This window comes from Capricornis sumatraensis, chromosome 7 (genome assembly GCF_032405125.1).
Source record: "Capricornis sumatraensis isolate serow.1 chromosome 7, serow.2, whole genome shotgun sequence".
Lineage (NCBI taxonomy): Eukaryota > Metazoa > Chordata > Mammalia > Artiodactyla > Bovidae > Capricornis > Capricornis sumatraensis.
In genome coordinates, this window is record NC_091075.1 from 20,874,028 (window position 1) to 20,898,296 (window position 24,269).

A 24,269-nucleotide genomic window follows, 5' to 3' on the forward strand; every position below is an offset into this window, starting at 1 on the left:
TAAATTTACACTTTAGACCTCAGCCCTTTTGCGGGAAAAGAAAGGAATGGCTAGCGTTCTCAGTACCTCCTTGACTGTGTGCCCCTGTCCGTGCCCTTGTGTGCCAGGATCCGGTGTGAAAGCTGAGGAACTCGGGTCTGAAAATTCGAAAACGTGTTCCGAAAGAACAGCTTCCTGAGTGGTGGTGCTGCACAGCCTCGGGCTTCTCTGTGCACAGATGGTAGCACACCAGAGAAGGAGAAATGCAACAATTTCCTAAGCCCTCGGGTTGTTTTGGAAGCCTGGGCGCTCTATTGCCTCTGATCGTCTCCAAACAGGGAGATTGCCTGGGACAGTTCTCATCTCTAGCTTACTTCCTCTCCTCGCCAGCTGCCACTGGCGCCCCCAAGCGCCGCGCTCCAGCCCTTCTCTGAACCTCTTTCCCGCCGAAGCAAAGACAGGCGAGCCTCCTGGTCGCCCAGGAAAGGCACTGAATATAATTGCCAGAGGCGAAGAGGCAGAAAGCAGAGGCAGAACCTCAGAGACTCCCTCGTCCGCAGTTCATTCCTGTCTTGGATTTCCTCTTTGCAAAGGAGGAGTTGCCTAGGATGGTAAAGTTGCCTAGGACGGTAAAGGTGTCCGGTAGAACTGTGAGGTTCAGAGCTCAGGTCCCCTGCCCCCATGCCTGGCGCTCCTCAGAGACAGAGACAAACAGCTCCTTGTGTGGTGGGGAGGGGGTCTGTAGGGTGAAGAAGGAGGAGACGAGAAAGTGCCAAACGCCTCTTGGTAGCATGGTGGGACTTTCTTTCCCCTTCTCTGATGCTCTTCTTCCCAAAGCCCCATCTGGATCGGTTACACACTCCCTAGCGCACCAATACAGTGCCAGCCTCACACATCCTCTGGGAGGCACAGGCTAAAACCCAACTTCTGTACACAGACCATTAACGCCCAGATGCTCATTTTCCTTAACCTTCTATCAGGCTTTTCTAGGGCTCCTCTCGGAGTCAGGGACTGGAGGTGGGTTGGGGAACCCATGGAAGGGTGCTGGCAGTCCTGAACCGCGGTGGTGGTTCGCCCCTGCTCACTTCCACATTTGCCCTCCGTTTGTTGGCAAAGGCTCTTCCACCCTCTGGAGTGGTTGGTTGTCAGGAATTAGGAGTCCGCCTGTTACTCTAGGGGTGAATCCCATCTTCTCGGTTGCTGTTCGGTGGAAGGGTAGGGGGCGGGGGCGAGGAGAAGCAGAAGGGGAAGCCTCAGAAGGAAAAGCCGCAGGAAAAAGAAAAGGGGGGCGGGCGGGGACGTGGGGGTGATAGAAACGGTTTTACTCTTTGTCACTCTTGAATTGGGGGCGGAGGGAGCCCCCCCCCAACCACCCCGCTGTGAGAAGCTATAAAAAGCAAAGGGGGCGGCGGTGAGAGAGCAGATGCAGCGAGGGAGACCGAGCGGAGCGCAGGGAGCGCAGGGCAGCTCCGGGGGCGACGCAGCATCCCCGGCAGCGCTTGGCTGCGGGCTGGTTGAACACCGCTTCGGGCGACTTTGCATGCGCGTGGGAAACCTTAGCTGGCTTCTGATCTCCAGGGTCCGGTCTGGGGGCGGTTCCTGCTCTCCCATATTAGTGCCCGCTAACTTTGAAAAGGAGGACTTGAGTCCCACAGAGGTTGAGACGTAAGAGGTAGAGAAGGAAGAGAGGAGAGAAAACGCAACTGAGGCCGAAGGAGAACGAACTCATGTGGACCTCCTGAGCAGTTAAGAGGAGGACTGGACCTCTGAGAGCCGAGGCAGGACCTCGGAGGAGGTGTGGGCAAGGAGCAACGGAAGCGGTGCGGTCCGTGGGGCTGGGTCTGCCTGCACCTCGGGTCACGCCTCCTTGGCGAGAAGGCGCCTCGCCTTTGATTGCTTCCAGTTACTGCAGAACTTCCTGCCCTGGCGGAGAAGCGGGTCTTGCTTGGGTCGTGCTTCCTCCGGGTCTGAGGCTTGAGACTGAGTTCACACGGTGCTGGGCCCCCAAAGCCAAGTGGGGTTGGGGGAACAGAGTCTGCGAGTCCCGGCGCCCCGAGTGCAGGGCCCCGTGCGGGGTCCTCCTTCCCATTTGTATCCGTATCCTTGCGGGCTTTGCGCCTCCCCGGGGGACCCCTCGCCGGGAGATGGCCGCACTGATGCGGGGCAAGGACTCCTCCCGCTGCCTGCTCCTACTGGCCGCGGTGCTGATGGTGGAGAGCTCACAGTTCGGCAGCTCGCGGGCCAAACTCAACTCCATCAAGTCCTCTCTGGGCGGGGAGACGCCTGCCCAGGCCGCCAATCGATCTGCGGGCACTTACCAAGGACTGGCTTTCGGCGGCAGTAAGAAGGGCAAAAACCTGGGGCAGGTAGGAAAATACCCCCAATACACTCTTCAACCAGAAGAGGTAGGGACCCGGGCTCTTGGGCACTTCATTTGACTTAGCCCACAAGGAGTGCGCCCCCAGGTGTGGCGCGCAGGATAGCTGGGGAGGGGTTCCCAGATGCACGATTGCGCTGGCGGAGATGGCTGTGTGGGTGTGGGTGCTGGAGGATGTGGAGCGGGCGGGATGGATAGGGGATAGGGTACTTTCTCATCTCTGTTTTGGGATATGGGCATGTACGGAGCGCTAGTGAGTACCGATGGGGAAAATGGCCAGGACGGTCCTTCTCCACCTTTAACACAGCGGATGTCGAGGATGCTGTTACTAGCTAACACAGAGCAACTACTGGGTGTCAGGTACTGTTCTATGAGGTTTCCATATATTTAATCTTCACCACCCTATGAGCTTTGCGCTGTTACCATGCCTTCCCTGCAAATGAAGAAACTTAGGCAAGGAGTAGAAGCTATTTGCCCAAAGCATACACTTCGTGTAGGTGGCAGAGCGGATTCCAATTCGGACAGTCTGAGTCCAGTTTCTGGGCTCTTATCCCATGCACTTTACAATCCGAAGGGAAAATTGACCGTTTTTCAGGTTCTCCTTCCTTCTCAGTTCCGGGAAGTAAGGTCACATACGGAAAACCTCAGCACATGTGCACTTCTCACGTCTGGATATAAATCATCCCAGAGGAAACAAAATAATGAGCTGACAGAGGTAGTATCAGGTGCGGAGGACCAGGGTACCTGGGACATGGCCAGGAGAACTCCCGAGGTATGTTTTCCAGTGAAAACTTTCCCGAGCATCTTTGTCTCTCTGTCACACAGGCAGACAGGGAGATTGACAGTCATGCCAGTAGTTACACAAACAGACACACACAGAGAGACACAAGAGCTCGCATGCTCCACACGGCACCCGCTGTGGCCAGCGTACAGCGGCCAGGAAAGGGGGCCCTGTGGGCACTGGGAACCACTACAGCTCCCCCTTCCGCTCCTTTTGTGGGAAGCCAAGACTGAGAGCCAGTTTGCCCAGCAGCACCGGCATCTCACACAGCCCAACTGTCAATTCATAAAGGCAGCTCATTGCCCCACAGATCGTGGGTTTCCTTGTTTTACGAGAGGAGCCTGCTGCAGCTGCTGTGCGCGCTCTCAGCAGCGTCTTCCACTGCCCATGCCCGCGGCGCAGGCATCAGGGTGAAGATTGACAGCCAAGCCCGGTGCTGGAGGGACCACAGGGAAGAGTCTGCTCCGCTTGGCCCCCTACTGCCCTCTCACGGGAGAGTTTTGCTAGTTCTGCAGTTCCAGAATGCTTCCTGGGTTCTGAAATGTCAAACATTTCAGCTCTCCTCTGAAAGGATAACAAAGTCTGCAAACACAGGATTCTTTTTAATGACTCAGGGGAAATAAACTATACATCTGCATACACACTACAGGCATACATGTCCGGTGCATATTCTCACACATGTGCACACACCTCCATCCACACTTACAAGACCACTCTCATTGCCTTTTTCTCCTCGTTAGGAAATGCTCTGCCATTTTCAATAGGAGCTGACAACATTTTCTTAGAAACCCATCACACAATGGGTCAAAGCTTACAGAGAAAGGGTGCGCTCAGTCCAAATCATCTGACTTTTCCCCCTAATGTTACTGACTTCAAATTCCACCTTATCAGTTGTTGAAAAGAGCCGTGTTGAGTTCAGCCAAGAACAGAGGGAAGGACCCAGTAATCTTTGAGGTTCCTTTTGATTCTAATCTATGTACATTCTGTGAATTTCTGTAAAGAAGTTTAAAAGTTTCTGTTTCTGACACCATGGGCCCTAACACCTAATGTTGCTCAGTCAAATTATCAGTTGTCAGTACTGCCACTAGCCATAGAGTTATATGGGCTAGACTGTGGGATCCATCTAAAAACCTGGCTTATCACTTATGTGTTGATATTACATCCATATACAAATATGTTTGCTTATTTTTCTATCTCTCCAAATTTCTGCTCCTTAAAGAGTATGTGAGTTATGTTGCATGTCTTCAAATTGAAGATTTCTTTTATACATCAGTTGAAGTTCCTTTTTTTTTAGTTGAATATCTTTTATGTTCTCCATATCTTAGTGGTTCAATGGAATATATTTCATTATATTCACTTAATTGTAATACAGGATCCTTAAAAATTGACATCATATTTGTGAGAAAATTGTAACATATTAGAGACAGTGGGAACATGGAATGAAACACTGAGTTGAATCACAGGAGGATAGCTGGAAAATAAAATTATTACCTTTTGTATATTCTGGCTTTGCACTTGTTTATCAGGTGGTCTAAAATGTGTACTGCTGTGAAGGAACAAATAGAAAAAAAAATCTTTTTCTTGTAGAGGTAGAGGAATTCTTTGTATACTTATGGATCTCTTTATCTTCTTTCTTCCACTTCTTATGTGGTTACCAAAAATTTTAGCACTCTTATTTTCAACAATGGAATGGAAATTAGAAAGATTGTTCCAAACAGAAGATGCCACATCCTTTTATGGAGAAAAACTACAAATAAAAATCAGTTGAGCTGAATTTTTATCCATCACAAAATAATTGATTGAGAAAATTTGTAAGTAAAATGCCAACTGCTAAAACTAATTATATCGTGTCATCTTGAGGCCTAATAAGTCTGTCTCCCATCCCCAATCTTTGATTGATGATGCCTGTCAATCAGTCACTGTCTTAGTCACTCAGTCATTTCTGACTCTTTGCGACCCCGTGGACTGTAGCCCGCCAGGTTCCTCTGTCCGTGGGATTTTCCAGGCAAGAATACTGGTGTGGGTTGCCATGCCCTCCTCCAGGGGGTCTTACCAACCTAGGGATTGAATCCAGGTCTCCCGCATTGGAGGTGGATTCTTTACTGTCTGAGCCGCCAGGGAAGCCCTGAACAGTAAAGATACAGGGACCAGAGACTGTAAGATATAACCTCAAGGATGAACGTCAGAAACTTAGTCTTTAGTCTTCTTTTCCTTAAGTGAAAGTTGAATGATTGTCTACTTTTCCTGATTTATTTTCATAATGGAGAATAAAAATAAAAATGTTATTGCTATTGCAGAAGAAATTATTGAAGAAATTCAATAATTCATTAATCTACAAATGTGAAAATGAGGCTAAATGGGCTCCAAGGTTTTCTTGATCCACCGTAGTCTGATCTCATATGAAGAAAATATTCTTATTTATAGGAATTCTACTTGTCTTGTCAGCAAGGTGGATTATTTGTAAATCACTTCTGGAAAAGTTGTCTTTGAATTTCAGGAAAGATTTAGAGGGCGCCCAGAGAAAATGCACTGTTCTCCAAGGGTGTTAAAATTCTCATCCTTAGGTTTGTTTTCAAAGACATAGTTATGAGTTTTGATTCAAACTGCCATAGAAAGTTGAATGTCTTAGTCTTCATTCAGGTGATGGAAACAGAAGTAGCAAAAATTATTTTGGTGAATTATTCACATTGTTTTAATTTGACTTTCCACTTGCATCTGTTATTACTGATGGGTTTTAAAAGGTAGTATGCGTTTGTATATGTATATTGGATAAATTAGGTCATAGGACTGTAACTAGCATATATATAAATAATTTATACATCTCAATTTATGAAGAGACTTGCAAACTTTCTAAATCAAAAGCATTTTTCAATATCATGTGAACAAATATATTCTGATTAAGTACACTATTGCTCAACATCACCTCAGTTGTATGAGGTATTGATTTTTAAAGGCCACTTTAAAGGCAATTTTTTTTTTGAAAAAGCAATTTATAAAATCAGTTTACACTTGAAATGAACAGTGATTTTTTATATGTGAATGAAAAATCTTTTGAATGTGTTTGTAATTGCTTCTTTTAGCCTTTATTCCTTGTTTTGTCTTTTTGAGACCAGCAGATTTAATTTGAACACAACCCTGTATGAATTTGAAGTATTTGTAAAACTTATGATGAGAACTGTGAAAAATAATTATATTTTAAAGGTAGAAAAGCTTCTTGGTATATGTCCCTAAAAAGAAGGTGAAATTGGTTTCATGTAAATTCAGATTCCATTATTTTCTAATATAATTTGGACATTTGAGGGACAGTGGTTTTATGAAATTATGTTGTAAGAAAAGAATGCTTGAAATACACTGAAATGGAAGCTTGAGGAAGTTGGTAAGAGAACACTAATTTTTTTAAAAATTTTCTTTAATAAAAATGCCATATCTATTTGCATCACTCATGAAAATGCTCATTGAAAAAAACTATATATCCTATTTTCTGTAGGTGATCGCTTAACTTTCTAAAATTAGCCATGACCTGTTTTTTGAAAACTGCAGGCCAACTTTCCCCTCTTAGAGGTTAAACATTTGCTATCTCCTCTGTACTTCAGTTGACACTAAACATAATCAGGAAAACAAGTCATCTCTAAAATTCTTTCAAAACAAAAAAAATATTTGAAATAATCTACACTACACTACTTCTTTTCTTTCTCTATCGATAGTAGAGAGTTGATGGTTGATACAAGTGGTGGTTACCTAGTGAATAGCAAGAAAAGTATTTTAATGATAATCTAAGTGGGGACATCCATCATTTTATTTCTGTGTTAGAGAAGAGAAAGCAAAGGACAAGGTTACTTAAACTCACTCCAGCTGTGACTCTGACCTTACCATAGTCTTCTTGAGTACTCCTCTCCGATACAAACTCCTTCCCAGGATGTTTCAAATCGTATAATTTTTAAAGTAGAGAGAGCAATGTAATAGAAGGGTACCTAGGAGACTATCACGCGTTCTTCTTCTTTTCCCTGCACAGTTATATTAAGTGTACAGTACAATGACCTGCTAAATTACAGAGGCCTTTATCATGGTCAGCATATTTAGCATTTTAGACTCAGGCTCTTCTGGCTGTTCATTCTTTGGTATTGATGTAGCATTGAAAAGAGTTACAGTCTTATTTCTGTGATTTCCTGATGGCCCTTTTAAGTCATTTTGCTTCATTATACCTCTAGTCACTTGTATTCATCTATAAAAAGGTGATAAAGCTACTCCTAGTTAATTATTTAATCATTGAAAAGATTTATGCAATATTTATATTCCTCTTACAGTCATTTTTTAAAAATCTGAAGCAACCTCCCCAAAAAACAAAATTAATAATAATAGATAGATTTTTGTGTCATGTAGCATTGCTTTAAGATTACATAGAAATATGTTAATATGGAACGTAAAACAAAAATTTAGTATTACTGTTTAAGGAAAGCAGAAGTTAATTTTTTTTCTTCCTCTGTCCCCACTTTACTTTCCAGGAATTAGAGAATGATACATTTTTCTCTAATAGCTGTTTTTTTGGTTTTTTTATTTTTCAGAATAAATTCTCCCACACACAGAGGTCAACTGATATTAAAATATGGGTAATTTTTTTTTTTTTTGATAGGAACATCTGTCCACAGGAGGAAAGTCAACATCCAAATATTTTAAATAGTGGCTTCCCAATGAGTCTCTCATGTTAACAATTTGGGGTCACTGCTCACTTCTTTGGGTTCAAAACAAGAAAGGAAAACCATGAGTAACACCAGCGTCTAATCAGAGTCCTTAGGGACAGTTCATCCTGTAAATCCTTGTCTTTGTAATGGTAAATTAAATCAGAAACCACTGAGGCAGAAGAGATTTCAATATCAGATGTAAACTGCCGTATTTTAACTCAGTTTATGCAGCACTAAAAACAGAATTAGTATTTTAACTTTTATCCACAACCAGTGAACCTGATTAGGATACTACATTTGTGGGATTTTAATAGAAGCTTAGATTTATCTATGTGCTTCAATGTAGGAATAAAATCAGCAAAACAGAAAAGTAGTAAATATTTTAATAAGTTACTTATCTCTTTTCTACAGTCAGATGAAAGGGACAGATGTGCATCAGATATCTTTTGAAATATATTACAGGGTCTAATTTAATTGGTTGATTCTACTTAAGTATAATTTTGGCACATACAATAGGTTAAATTTAAATATTTCATTATCATACAACATTTTAACTATCCCACCCTGTCTAAAGCAAGAAAATAAATCAAAGCAGTGAATGAATATGAACATTAATTAGAAAAACAAAGCATTACAATTAGGGAGAGAGACTTTTTGAAGTGTTAGATTTATCCAAATATCTCCTAAAAATTTTACTCTCTATGTTATGCTTTACCATGTAGAATAATAACATTCTTCCCAGGACTGGAAGACAAGAGTGGCTTTCAAATATCATTTTCTTAAATTGGCTTGCAAGTAGGTATAGGACACATAAAATTATAGTAAGAGGTTCCATTTTTTACTTATTTACTCTGCCAGGCATTGCTTCAAATACTTCATTTGAATTAATTTTTTAATTCTCTCAGTAGTCCTTTGAAGCGAGTAAGTCCTAATTTTTATAACTGATAACCCTTATTTTTATAACTGATAAAGCAATAATTCTCCTGGACACAGAGAGGTTTTGCAATTTGTACAAGTCACACAGCAGTAGGTGCAGAAAGCCACAACATGAACCTACATGATGTAGTGTTAGAGCCTGAATATTTACCTACCAGGCTGCACTGCCACAGAATCCAGCCAAATGAAACATGGGTACACTATCTATACAGTATGGAGTTAAGAGGAAACATGGGGCTTTATTTTATTCTTCCCTATTCTATTTCCAACTCACACAGGTATGACTCTAGGTTCATTAAAAATCATAGCAAAACCCAAACCCTCTGCTGATGCCAACTGCTACTCTGAGTAGCCAGAGTATGAGAACAGTTTATGGACTCAAAGCAGGCACAGAGTAGTACATGAGCGTCATCTCTGCCTTTACTTGCCTCCCTGCCAGAGAAAATTCACTATCAACAAGGTGCGCGCGTGTGTGTGCGTGCACACACACACACACACCCTCTTTCTTTCTCCTACTCTTCTTCATTAAATTATTGCATTGCCACAAGCAGAAAGGAACGCTACTGCATAAATCCTATTTTGCTCTTGGTAACCACCACATAGCACCCATCCCCCTGCCTCTGAGTGACACCGTGTGCCCACTGACATCAGCAAAGTGGGGGCCTTCCCAGCGGCCTCTCTGCAGTGACTGTCTGTTGGTCTGGCTGGCATCCATCACACTCTGATCAGAGAGGGAGAAGCCGTTTCGAACCTGCTATTGGCTTTGTTTCTCCTTTACTTTTGACCTCCTCCTAACTGCCTTTCAGATAATCGGTTGATTTGTAGCAGCACTAGAGTTTCATAACAATTCCTAGGAGAGTTTTTCTCAATTGCATCTGGCTAGCTTAATGGCTTTGGAAAAGCCACTTAATCTCTGGTCCTTTTTAAAAAATCTGTAAAATAGGATAATAATAACAATAGCAGCCATAATAATAATAACACTCAACTTACTGGGCCACAGGGAGGAAGAGGAAAGTGCCCTCAGTCATTTAACTGATATTATTATTTCTGTTACCATTACAGAAATATGTAAGGTCAAGTGCTCCTGTGAAAAATAGAAAGTGGCTACTTAATTTTCCCCACCAAGATGGGCAGGAGTAACTAAATGAATGCATATGATATACATGAAGGAAACAAATGAACTCAATTACACCAATGCCAAGAATTGTAAATCAGGAGAAAACAAGACCAAAAAACATACATGTACACATATACATATGCTGTCATGTTTCTTGTACTGCATGTCAGCATTAAAAGTGATAATAGGTCGGTGTTGTGAAAGAAAGCAAAATAGTACATAATTGAATAATTGGTGAAATTACACAGAAGCAAGAGTGTACCAGACATTAAAAATACAACCATGTGAGGAGGGGGTCCTAACAACGATGGCAATATTAGTTATTTAAACCTAGGAACCAAAACAGTTGAATACCATGTTAGAGTCAGCTGCCAACAGCATTAATTTGATATTCTCCAAAGTAAGACAGGCTGTGTAGAGGCAAACTTCTTGACACTTTATGCAGAGTGCTTGGACCCTGAAGAGCTTGCTAAGAATTTGGGAGACTTAAAACCCTCTTTGAGTGTCAGCCTGTTATATACAAAGCAGACTCAGAGATTTAGAGCTCATTATTCCCATTTTATCCCCTTGTTTGTTTTGAGTTCTTTTTTTCAAGATTCAGGTAATCTGGAAATATTTTGATAATGTTAAATTGAGAGTGAAAGACAACTCCCTGGAGTATGTAATATACTTCTTTCAATGTACTAGATATAAACTGCCAGTAGGAGTTTCTATCTGGTAATGAACTAAAAAACTTCATTCCGATGGGGAAACTGTCATTCAAAATCAAATGAGATGACAGCTCACAATCAGATAACAGTGCTCACTTCTCATTCTCATTTTCTCTCAGCCTTTTGAAATTTGGCTCAACGAGCACTGTGTTAATTTGTCACTTGAAATCCAAAGTCTGTTTTCTAGTAACCATCCTGTATACTCTGTAGCCTGTTATATCTCTCTTACACCTGATATAGTCCCCTACTTCTGTAATATTACAAATTTCTCTCTTCCTCTCTGGTTCATTCCTCTTTCTAGTTTTCGCTGATTCCTCCACGACGTTGTGCCTATAAATGTGGACATTCCTTCACATTCTCTCTCCAGTTCTCTTTTCCTTCCGTTCCATGTTCTTTTCTTTCCTTGTGTGCTGGTGTGCTGTGCTTAGTCGCTCACTTGTGTCCGACTCTTCGAGACCCTTTGGACTGTAGCCTGCCAAGCTCCTCTGTCCATGGGATTTTTTCAGGCAAGAATACTCGAGTGGATTGCCATTTCCTTCTCCAGGGAATCTTCCACTCAGGGGTCGAACCCGGGTCTCTTATGTCTCCTGCATTGCAGGCAGATTCTATACTATCTGAGCCATTAGGAAAACCCATTATTTCCTTATTTGAAATCGTTTGTCACTTACGGAGGTATGTTTGTTTAAACTACTGAGCCTCCTTGCCTGCTCAACTGTTTTGGAAGTCCTTCCAGAAACAAACAAATCTCCATATCAAAATTTAACCTTTTATGGTTAACATCAAATTGTCAGGAATCAGGCAACCAGGTCTTACTGATTTCTAAATGTTATAAAAAAGCCTGCTAGAAAGTTCCCGGAGTCAGACTAATGCAGGTCACAAGAATCAAGTCTGATAACCCCATCTTCTTATGCTCTGGTCTGTTTCATCATTCGCTGCTGATGAAAGAAAGCTGTGTACATTCCTATCAATGCTTTTGTTTCTTGACCTCTGTGTATTTGAATCCTTGGGATTTAAATGGCCTCCAATTTTTTTCCTCTATGATGAACTTGTTACATTAATATCTGATAAGACGCAAGTATCTATTATTTATGCTCATCAAATGTTACATATTATAATATGCACACAAATATTTTAAGCAATATGTAATGTTCATTTTTATAGCTTGAACTACTCATTAGAGTCATTTTTTGCTACTTCCAATCTTATAAGTAACTATTAATTTTTAGAGTGAGAAACCTCAACATTTACATAACGTTTACCTCAACATTTACTCAACATTTACTCAACATTTATCTGATACACTCTTTTTTGTTTGTTTGTTTGTTTTTAAAAAAATTTTATTTTTACTTTATTTTACTTTAAAAAATATGGAACGCTTCACGAATTTGCATGTCATCCTTGTGCAGGGGCCATGCTAATCTTCTCTGCGTCGTTCCAATTTTAGTATATGTGCTGCTGAAGCGAGCACTCTGATACACTCTTAAAAGTGCTTGATATTTAATAACTGAATAAGAAGATTCTTAAAGTGTGCTTAATCACTATTAATCAAGACGGAGAGTGTTAAAGAAAGAACCAAGAAAAATTTTTATCACCTGCAAGTTTCAAGAACTTGTATAACAGACTAAAGTGGGCATGCTTAGAGCTGGGATATACATTAGAAATCACCTAGTTTAACTCAGCTTATTTTACATATGAGGGAAGCAATTTAGGAGATTGTTGTGATCTGCTCTAATACTACAAATAATACTTTGCCTGTGACAAAGAAACTTCTGCTGAAACTTGTATCTTCTGACTTTTAACAAGGGCCTTTCAAATAATAACAAAGCTCTGTAGACGAATTAATTTCAGTTGATTAAAAAAACTAATGGGAGATAAATTATATGTAGAACCCCTTTCAGCTCTCAATTTGTGTGTGTCAAAATGTATTAGCAAAGAATACAATACCATGATGACAACTGTGTCAGTAGGATTTAAAGAAAATTAATGAAAGGACAGGGCTTTGGCTATATTTTCCTTGCCTGCTCTTTTAGTCATGATACTTTAATAATGCATTTAGCAGGAAGCCTGGCTGAAGAGTCTCTACCAAAGAAAAATATTTCCCCTTGTAATCAAGAACATGCACGCATGCATGCACACAACCCTGATAGAAGTTTCAACAATAAATACTCTTAAGATGCAGTTGTGTTCAGTCACTCAGTCGTGTCTGACTCTTTGTGACCCCATGGACTGCAGCAGGCCAGGCAAAAAAAAGAAATTTCTTTAGTCCTTTCCTTCTATTCCATGCTGTGGTACTCTCTTGCTCTGTTCTCTTTGCTCTTTATCTTTGAATACTGGTCATCACTCTAGAATAGACTGACCAAAACCTGTTTTTTGAAAAACCACTGACCTGTCTGCTAACTCAGGGCATGATGGTTGAAGATCGGTAGTACTTGAGGAGTCAGCCCCAGTGAAGCAAACTCAGGGCATGATGGTTGAAGATCGGTAGTACTTGAGGAGTCAGCCCCAGTGAAGCAAACTCAGGGCATGATGGCTGAAGATCGGTAGTACTTGAGGAGTCAGCCCCAGTGAGGGAAGGTAGACGGCAGAGGCAGGCAGGTTTTCTTGGAATGAAGCATCCATCATCTCAGACTGCTCCCACCTTCCCTTCTCAGCTGCCTGTCAGCCTCTGGTCTCGATGGAGGGGAGCTCTTCACCTGGGATGGACCGAACCTCTGCCCCTCTCTCTATTTCAGGAGTAACTGACTTAAAACAATGCTGTGTTTGGTACTTGGATGTTTCAGACATCTTAATGTTAGTCTGTTATCCCACATTAGTATTGTTCTTTCTGGGTGTGTGCCCAGAATGTGTATCATCATACTTTATTTCTAAGAGTATACAGTTGAGCATACAGTTTCTACATAGGATAGCAGGGGAACGTGACACAGGCTGGGATATAGATTGAGAAGACCTGGTTAGCCTATTGTCTAATATGCCGGACATGAAGAAATCATGACACCTTCAAGCCTTAGTTTTCTCATCAGAAAAGTAGGGCCTGTAATGATGGTGTTTTATCTTATCTGTTTGCAAAATATAAAGCATTGCTTATTTACATGATATCTTTAGAGGCTGTTTTAATGAAAAAACTAAGACCTTTCCACTCTGAATTTATGAATGATAAACCTGAATTAGTGTTAAACCAAGAATAAGTTATTCTAGATGGATTTTATGATTCTGGAATTATAAATTCAGTTTCTGTTTTGATAGACTGCCTCTTTTTTTTTTTTTTTTTTTAAAGAAAGACCGACCGAGTGTGGAAGGTGTTTCTTTGCTTTTGTTTTCTTTCTTTGCCTTTGTTTTCTTTCTTTGCCTTTTTGTCTTGATTCTCTTGGGTTTCTTGGGAAAAAAATAAGTGCCAGTAGTAATACTTCCACATTTCTGATTAGAACTTGGTGATGTTATAATGACAATTATTATTTTTATTCCTGCAGGCTACAGACAGCCTGCTATTAGAATATCCTGCCTATGACTTTAAGAAGAGCCCTATGCATTTTTATTCTATCATGTATAAGATATGTTACTGTTTATATATTTTTAAAATGTCTTGGAAAGGCATAATAAGGGTCTCAATAATAGAAGTAAGTGTATTTTAAAGTTCTGGAACTAAACTTGAGCATCATATTTTGGGCACATTATATGTTATAGGGTTCACAAAGCATACATTTCAGGGAAACAGCCAATTGTAAAGTCAAGTTGTATGGCTGTGAGATCACATGAACTGTGACAGACAAAATATATTTTTGCCACAAACCCTTCAAACAGGAAAGTGGGTATTTTACAAAGCTGGTGAAAACATACTATTGTGTTGCTAAGTTGGCATTTCTTAGTGAACAGTGTAGTAGCTCTGATCTTTCATGTTACATGTGCACGAATCTCACCTAAACATTTGTTCAGGCTATAAACAGTGCAGGCTTCCTGCTTGCCGTTCCTGCTCCTAAGTAATTATCCTCTAATTTAGAGGATTCTTCTTCTTGTTCAATAATGATTGCTTTTGCTATTTTATTGTCATCCCAACTGTCATGGCCTTGATTCAGACCATTATCATTTCCCAGGGGAACATTACAATATTGTGGTAGTTTTTGCTTCTCCAAACCATCCTCCACACTATTTTAGAAGTGAGCTTTCTAAAGTCAAAACTCTGTTAGAGCTGTTCTAGAAATGTTCACTTCTAGGGCATGAAGTCTCCACTTCTCCACTTGGCACACAACATCGTCACTTACCTTATTTCTCATACTTTGGCCCTGAGACCACCCAGCTGATGAGTGGCAGAGCTAGGGTTTAAAGCCAAGCAGTTTTACTTGAGTCCACTTAGTCATGCTATGCCGCAGCGTCATATAAATTGGAGGCCAGAGAATCCAGCTAAAGACTTTTTATTGGTATGTTTGAGGATTCAGATGTGATTAAATTCTTCTGGTAAGCCAGTCAGCTTGCTAATTGCTTACTTCTTAGAGGTATTAGATGCTACGGTCACAGTCAACAAACATTTATTAGACACATATGTTCAACGGTGTCCTTGGTATAAGTAGCCATAAAAACAAATATAGTGTATTTGAGGAAGCCGGTTGGAATTTTAAGGTTGAATGAGACCCCCAGATATTGTCCAGTTCAAGCCTCTATTTTCAGTACAGTATGAGAGCTGAACAGTTTGACGAGTTTTCCTTTTTATGAAGATTTTTAAGAGGAACACTTGTATCTCAGTTATCCGGTTACCCTGACTTTAATTATGTTAAGAACAGGAAACTTCTCTGTGCTGCTGTAAGTGAAACTTGAATAAAATGAAGCTGGATATTGATCTCTATGTAAAAATACTTCCTCACTAACAGAAAAAGTATCTACTTATTTTAGCCATTTTTCACAGAATATACTCTGGTTCCTTTGACAGATAGCCAGGCTGTCCTTGAAGAGTTATACTGTATTCATCAACCCGTTAAGAAAAGGTCTGACATGCTGGACATTATGGTGATCATGTTAAGAGGTGGTGCCTGCCTGCCTTTTTTGTTCCAAATATTTTGGAAAGAATTAAATTTTTATTATTTTTTCCTGTTTGTCAGTGCCTCACTGCTCCTGGAGGAAGCCAGATCTTAATTTTATCATTTACGAAAGCACTTTGGAAACATAAGTGGGAAGAGGCAGTTGTTGTTTAGTAGCTCAGTCATGTTTTGATTCTTTTGCAACCCCCATGGGCTGTAGCCCGCCAGGCTCCTCTGTCTATAGGATTTCCCAGGTGAGAATTCTGGAGTGAGTTGCCGTTTCCTCCTCCAGGGATCTTCCTGGCCCAGAAAAAGGCAGGCTCACAAGGAATTAGAAGCACGGTAAGAACCAACAAAATAGTACTAATAGAAGGTAAGAGTCTGGAGACTTCAGAACGGATGGTAGAAGGGTTGTGTTAATTAAAGTGGGCAAGTTCTTACAAACTGGGTGGAGGAACAGGTGGACTGAAATGTATCAAAGAAAGAATGTGGTAAAGTGCAAGTTTAAAATGATGTCATATGTTTTTTTAAACGAGCACACTCAAGCATTTATTCTTCCAAATTAGTCACTGCAGAAAACTCATTCCTTTGATATTGTCATGTAGACCTTTCTTTTGAAATCAACTTTCAGAAATAATTGACATGTTTATTAAAGGCCATAACTTTATGACCGTAAACAAGTGGTCATATATACTGGTGGTTATATATACTGATTAACATACCGTATCCAAAATCCTTGATACTGAGTGCCTTTGTGTTGTTTCCATAAACAGAATATCCCACGGAAGGTGAGGACATCGAAGAAATGTGGTACACTGGGTGAAACCAATTCCAAAAAGCTCCAAAAGGCATTCGGAGTCACAGAATCAGTATTGTAGTTATAATTGTAAACAGTTCAATGTTGATTGCTTTAAGGTGGTATACCCCAGTTTGGTTGATAGCCTTAAACAAATCTGTCATGTCACCTTGTAATCAAGTCCACTCTAGGAGAAAGAACCTGGCTTGAATTTATGTAATATGGTTACCATTTCTCAGGGAAGCAGGAACTTCAGGAAGCAATTAATGAGTGCAAGCCACGAGTATGTTCCCCACCCGAAGCCCACTCTTTCTGTGAAAGAGGAAGCAAAAGCAAATCACACCAGTGCATTCCCCTAGAGTCCAGTCTGATGACACTCATTACTTCATGTGACGCTTTTTAGTTAAAATATATGCACTGAGGTCAGGGGGGGGAAAAAAAAAAGATGGTCTGTCAAAAGTTATTTTTTTAATGCAAAAACATCCTATTAAAGTTTCACAGAAAAGACTAAACAGCTTAACTCAGTAAAAATGTTTTTCAATTGTTCAAAATTAATCCAATGCTTCCAAAAGGCTCTTTGGAAATCCTTGTAAATTTCCTTGCCTATGTGCCCTCCTGCTACCTTCCCAACAGGAAGGAAATTGTTTTTTAACAAGAAAAAATCTTCTTGAAGTCACATTTCCAATGGGGTCCTGGCCACACCAGCTGCAACACATTGTGACTAAACCATTGTCTATTTTGGTTCTCATTGTTAAAAGGACAAGTGACCAACACTCAGGTCTTGTGCCATAGCCACCCCAGTGATTGATTACAAACTGGATTTGAATGTGTGCTGTGAATTTTATTGTTAAAAAAATACAAGCTTTCAACACAAAAGAACAACTCTATTTGATAGACTGTCACTTAAAAAGTAAGACCAAAATACAATTCTGGTTCTTAGTAGACAGCAATAAAAAAATGTAGCCCAACCTCACCAGTAATTCTGTTTTATAAAAAGTCCATTTCTGGGAGAGCCAGAGACTAGCTGGAGAAAATGCTCTAATTGTGGGAGTAAGATATTCCTAATTTTTAAGAACTCTTTAAAATATCTCAGGGAATCAAGGCAGAGTGGCCAGAGCCTTGGACAAATTATTGATTTCAAATCCCTGATGGCAGATTAAAGAATGGCATGTTCAATGAAGAGCTAGTATCAATCATCATAATAAGATTTAATATGAGAAATTGAAGGAGTGATATTCTGAAGCTAAGATGCATGGAAAGGAGAGGAAGATCATAAATGATAGCTACTTGTGTCTTAAACACAAAATTAAGCAGGATAAACAGGCCGACCTCCAAACTTTAGTCATTGCCTGCCCCATGGATAATGTAGCCTGATATTAACCATGTTGTGACTGTACCTCTCTAGCACATTTCTACCAGTATCTTACAAACAGCATCAGTGTGGTTGGTACTGTGGTTGGATTCTAAGCAATACACAAGTCCTTGTTTCTAGAAGATAGTGCAACCAGCATTTGTTGAGAACCTACTTTATGTCAAGAAATTTCTGTTAATTTCACTGTATTAATAACATTAGTTCATTGTCTCAATACCCTATAGCACCTGTCATGTGCAGAGCCCTCAGTAAATACTTGAGGGAGGCAGTCAGGCAGGAAAGAAAATGCTAAAAAAGTGACCATATGCATTATAAGTGAGCTCAGTATTTGGTATCTGTGGTCCCATGATGGATCAGCTTCAAACTCAGAGTTATTTGAGTATAGTTTTAATATAGAAAAGTTTTGTCTTGATGAGTGCAGTGGAAAGAATACACTTTTTTTTTTTAAAGTGAATGAGACTTTTCCATATTGGGTTTTATTTATTTTTTCAGAAATTTAACAACTTTATAGAACTGTGCATATAAGCTCTAGAAACTATACTGAACTTTGTTTTCTCATCTCTGAAGAAGAAATCATAGTTGCCACAAGCTTCAAGCGGGGTAGAGTATATATATATCCATTAAAAGAAATACAAACCTTTTAAATATATAATAATTACTAATGGTCACTTAAAGATAACAACAGATTGCTAGGTAAGCACCTAAAGATAGACTATAGGACATTCAGATCCCAAGCTACAAATAGTTTATACTATTCTAGATGTCAGTTTTAGTGGGGAAGAAAAAACAATTAATACTAATTAATTGTTCAATTGCTCTGGATGGTCTGCCATGTTTTCCCTGACTAGAATTTCATTAAAGGTTAGTCAGTCAAGGTAGGGGCCAAATGGCTCTTTACAGCTTAAGGGAACTAGGGAAGAGAGAGAATTCCTTGCTGGTCTGATTGTTGCAAACCCGGTGACAAGAACACAGAGTATTTTTGGAATTTGCACATGCTTAACACCTGGAATATTCTGAGAGTTATAGTCATACTTCATCAGTCACCAGAATGAAAAGCCAAATGCTGATCTGAAGGAGAACTTCTGAGGCAATTCTTCTGGAGCTCACTATATACTCTACTTGTCATCTTTCAGACATAAGCCTTTAATCCCCTCTTCCTAAAATTGTTTACTTTAAAATGTGAGAAAGGCTAAGGATGTCACAGCCAAGTGGTGAGCTTTCCCTTTAAAGAATCCCATCCTTCAAACCCATCTTTAGCAAAGAAACTGGCATTTCATGTGCTGAGCAGATGACGTCCCGCGGCCCCGGCCAGCCCGCCTGTGCAGCTGCGCCTGTCTGGCACACAGGTGTCCTGATTTGGACCTTCTTGAAATTCTGACACCACGTTTTCCTCCACTGGGAAGTATGACTTGGCTATGCTGTTTTCCAGTGACAACAGATATAGCGGGCTAACAATAACAGCCCCAAGTAAGGTGATAACATAACCCTCTAACTCATACTTAGCTGGGACCCAGGGTACAGGGTTTGTTCTAGGAGTCTGGGCCAACTTTTTGGTTTTGATTTCCTCTTTCATATTGTGTTTTGTCATTCGTGTTCCCTCCTCTCACCTCTTAGGATTTGGGAGGCATCTCAGAAGGATGGGAAAGTTTCTTAGAGAAGGAAAATACTGCTGTAATATATAAACAAAGCTAAACATTGTACATACATAGTATGGTAGTCTTCCAATCATTAGTATATATTGAGCAACCACATTCCAATGTTAAATAGTCTTCAAGGGTTTAAAAATAAGCAAAACTAGACAATTTCCTAAATACTTTTCATAGTATTTTACAAAAACGACTGTGAAAGTAAAAGATTTTTTTCAAATGCAGGCAACAAGGAAGAAATTTAGTTGTTCTTTCCTGCATAATCTTTTACATAGTCATTTCGGTTTCACCAAAAATATTTCTTAGTGCAGAGCCCAGATGTTTTAAAGTTGTTTTTTTTTTTAAAGACAGCAATATTTAAGAACTTTCTCATTCCTTTCCATCTTAGTAACAGCTGCTTCTAACAACCACTTATAATGAATGGGTCTAAGTAGGAAAAACATAAGTGGGAATAATGAGGGAAGTAGATGGTTAACATATTTAGTGCCATAGATTGTGTTCCTGCCCTGACTCTGATTCTCTCTCACAAAAGATAATTCTGAAAATGATGTCTTCTTTGCCAAAAGCTATTCATCTTTACGCAAATATGTCCTACAAATCTGATCGGCTTTGCCTTTAGATAAGTAGACATAATTACTCGCTCAGCTCAAGAAAGAAAAGTTTATTACTCAGAAGTGATTTTATCCCACTGCTTTAAGATAATTCAGCTATTACCTTTGACCTAAAAGGAATGATATAATATGGAAGAGATATCCTAATTTTCAAAAAGTGATGGTTTATTCCATAGAATGATGAGTTTGATACTGATTGTGGCCTACATTACAAAGCAGATTGTAAAATTAAGTACTTATGGAAATAGATTTACCAAAGGAAAGACACAGGTTTACTTAGATTAAATCATGACAAGCTAACTTTATAATTTCTTGAACATGGGAATCAGTCTGATGACACTATGATGCCATTTATAGCCATTTTCTTTGAGAGGAAATTTGTCTTTAAATACCACTATATGCCAGTGACTCTCATATTTGTATTTCTTAGCAATACGTCTCTCTTGAACTTCAGAATAATAAATGTCAACCTAACATTTCCACTAATACATATTTCACACTGACCATATCAAAATAATCTTTTCCCTTTTCCAAAGCTGTAGCACCCATGGATTTCCTCAACCCATTTGATGGTAAATCTGTTTTTCTAATTGCTCAACCAAAAAGGCTTGGATTCATCTGTAACTTCTTTTTTTTCCCATACATTCATGTTCAGTCCCTCAGGAAAGCCCCTTAGCTCTATCTTAAAAACATATCCATAGATCAAAACAGGCATTTCAGCTTGTGAATTAACAGTAGTTCATAGAAAATTGACTTAGGAATTTAACTTAGGACAAGATCAACCCTGAATATTCATTGGAAGGACCAATGCTGAAGCTGAAACTCCAATACTTTGGCCAACTGATGTGAAGAGCCGACTCATTGGTAAAGACCCTGATGCTGGGAAAGATTGAAGGCAAAAGAAGGGGCGGCAAGGATAAGATGGTTAGATAGACTCACTGACTCAATGGGCATGAATTTGAGTAAACTGTGGGAGATAGCAGACGGAAGTCTGGTGTGCTGTAGCCCAGGGGGTTGCAAGGAGTTGGACAGGACTTAGCAACTGAAAAACACCATCACCACACAGGGCAGAGCAGAACTTGCCAAGAAAATACCTTAATACAAACATGAGAAACACATTTATTTTATAGTCTAGAAAGTGTTATATCTGTATACATTTAGAGTATTAAAAAATCTGGTACCCTAAAAACCAGTTCAATCATCAAGTCTGCATTGCCAGGGCAGGAAAAATTACTCAAGTAGCATTTACTGACCATAGCCTATAAAAACAAAAACATTTTGAAAATCCTGTTTGTTATACTGGATTCCTCAGTCATTTTTTTAGTGACCAGACAGAATCAAAACCCATGTCTTAGTTGTGTTTTCTTGACAGTTCTCTTTGGCTTTTTGGGGTCTTCTTCTTTGGGGTTTTTATAGCTAGCAGACAAAGAAGAATGATTTCTTAGGTTGGCCATTGGGTTCTCTAACAGTCTTATAGGGACTTCCCTTGTGGCTCAGATGGTATTGAGATGTGACTTAGTTCTCCAAACTCAGACTTTTAAATAACTTTTGCTCTTGTTTGATTCTTTGAAAGAGCAGGCCTAATTTATTGTTTAGAAATAGGGGAAATGATACCACACAAGAAATGTTATGATGTTATTATGCCATTTATCCTGGTCTCAGTTTTTATCATAATTATTCAATTTCTCATTTTTAGTGTTCACTTATATTGGAGAAGGAAATGGCAACCCACTCCAGTACTCTTGCCTGGAGAATCTCATGGACAAAGGAGCCTGGTGGGCTACAGTCCATGGGGTTGCAAAGAGTTGGATACGACTTAGTGACTAAACCAGCACCACATTACCAATAAATGATTTATCTGTCATAGATACCTGAGGAAAATTGTATTTCATTTTAACACCAAAAAATATTTTATTTTGCCAAATTTTCAGGTTATTCTGTAATCCCATTTACAGGAATTAGTATTTGTGTCTTGAGATATGAAAAATATCAGACTGTGTTAGTTGATTTTGTGATATTGACAAATTAACCAATGAAATGGATTAGAGAGTCAAGGAAAAGATTGAGACACGGATCATTAAGAGAAAGAGGAACTATTTAAAAACTGATCCTGAAAAAAATAAATAAAAAAATAAATAAAAATAAAAACTGATCCTGGAAAATTGAGTGTCTATATGGAAAAATCCGATATTGTAACATTATCATACTAAATACAAAGATCAACTCTAAATGAATTAGTATTTTCATGCAAAAAGAATAAAATGAAAAATATTTAGAAGAAAATAAATATTTTTTGAATCTTGAAAAGGAGGGTTTTAGAAAGCAAGGCACCAACCAGAAAATAGATGATACATTTGACTATGTTAAAAGTAAGAATGCTGACCTACCCAATGATACCATAAAGGAAAAGTATATCACTAACTGGGCAGTACATGGAACTGGATAATTGGAAGCAGCACATGTAGCCAACCCAAATCTTGTATGACTAAGGATTAGTGTCTAGAATATTCAACAAATTTCTGTGAGTTAATAAGAAATTAAAACTAGGTTAAACATTCCATAAAAATGAAAAAAAAAACATGAATAGGCACTTAACAGAAGAGTAATAAAATGGCCAATGAAAATTTGAATAAAGTATTGATATTAATTAGTAATAAAGAGAATGTAAATTAAGATACTGACTTTCCTTTTAATATACACTGGATGATGAAAAATTAAAAACTTGATAATACCAAGTGTGTAAGAGAATATCTGGAATTTCAGTATATTGTTCATGAGTGTGTAATCACTGTATGCACATAAGCCCCTGGCTACGTACTTGTGTGCAAAGTCACTTCAATTTTGTCCAACTCTTTGTGACTCTGTGGATTGCTACCAGTCTCCTCGGTCCGTGGAATTACCCAGGCCAGAATACTGGAGTGGGTTGACATTTCCTTCTCCAGGGGCTCTTCCCGACCCAGGGATCAAATCACAAACTTTGATAGGCAGGTTCTTTAACACTAGTGCCACCTATAATCAGTTGACAACGCCTTGTAATTATGAATGTTCCTATAATATCTAGTAGTTCTACTCCTAAGACTCCTGAGGATATAACCCAGATAAAAGTTTATTTATGTGCAGCAAAAGATATGTATAAAAAGGGCTATAGCACCATGGTGTGTAGTATAAAAAAACAGGAAACCAGCAAGCTCATAGACAAAAGAATGTACATATAAATTATGGTATATTAATGCTGTAGAGTGTTATTGAACAGTGAAGATACATAAATGAACTATAGCTAGAACCAAGCACAAATGAAGCTTTGAAATATAATGGTTAGTGACAGGAAATAATATATAAATAATATGGAAGACAGTGTTAATTTTGGAGAGTCTGGAGGGTTGGGATATAGGAGATATACTAAATTGAGATGAATTATTGATATTGTTCTAGTTCTTAGGCTGGATGGTGTGTTCATAGTTATGCTTTATAATATACACATATTTAAATATATTTTGCATGTACCAAATATGTTTTAATATATTTAAACATAAAAAATTAAAAGGTAATAAAAAAGAGAGATCTGAGAACCCTTGTATAACTTGGGGATGATCCACTAAGGTGAGATATTGGCAGATGAGAGTTGAGAGACAGGTAATTATCTCTGCTGCTGCTAAGTCGCTTCAGTCGTGTCTGACTCTGTGCAACCCCATAGATGGCAGCCCACCAGGCTCCCCCGTCTGTGGGATTCTCCAGGCAAGAACATTGGAGTGGGTTGGCATTTCCTTTTCCAACGCAGGAAAGTGAAAAGTGAAAGTCAAGTCACTCAGTTGTGTCCGACTCTTAGTGACCCCATGGACTGCAGCGCACCAGGCTCCTCCATCCATGGGATTTTCCAGGCAAGAGTACTGGAGTGGGGTGCCATTGCCTTCTCCAAATATCTCTAAGCATACCCTTTAAGAAATATTATCATTTTAAAAGTGATGTTTGGAGGTCATATGTTGACACTATGGTAAACAGATTAGGGAGATTTGAAAAAAAGTAGGACTCAGACCTTAGAGAATGTAGTTAAAGCCTTTATGAGTTTCCTACCCAACCAGGGATGAGCCTCTTTCCTTCTCACATATCCCACCTTTTGGCATATTCCCCTGATCTATGAGCCTAGAAATCCCTCTGCTTACTCACCATCTCTGAAAGTATTATGATATGGGGGTATTTTCTCCCTAACCTCTTTCCTAATCCTTAGAAAAGGATTCATGGCTTCAGTAAGCAAGCCTTTC

The 24,269-nt window shown here is 39.5% G+C and overlaps 1 protein-coding gene and 1 non-coding gene across 2 annotated transcripts in view; one reads left to right on the top strand and one right to left on the bottom strand.

The window, feature by feature from the left end:
• The first annotated feature begins 2,123 nt into the window (after positions 1–2,123).
• Positions 2,124–24,269, top strand: part of DKK2 (dickkopf WNT signaling pathway inhibitor 2) — a 129,418-nt gene continuing 107,272 nt past the window's right edge. The window contains exon 1 of the mRNA XM_068975736.1: positions 2,124–2,345. Coding sequence (XP_068831837.1) covers positions 2,124–2,345 — 222 coding nt within the window. The remainder of the gene's footprint in view (positions 2,346–24,269) is intronic.
• LOC138082491 (U6 spliceosomal RNA) lies at positions 11,941–12,047 on the bottom strand. Its single transcript, XR_011145118.1, has one exon. It is a non-coding gene; the product is annotated as a U6 spliceosomal RNA (small nuclear RNA).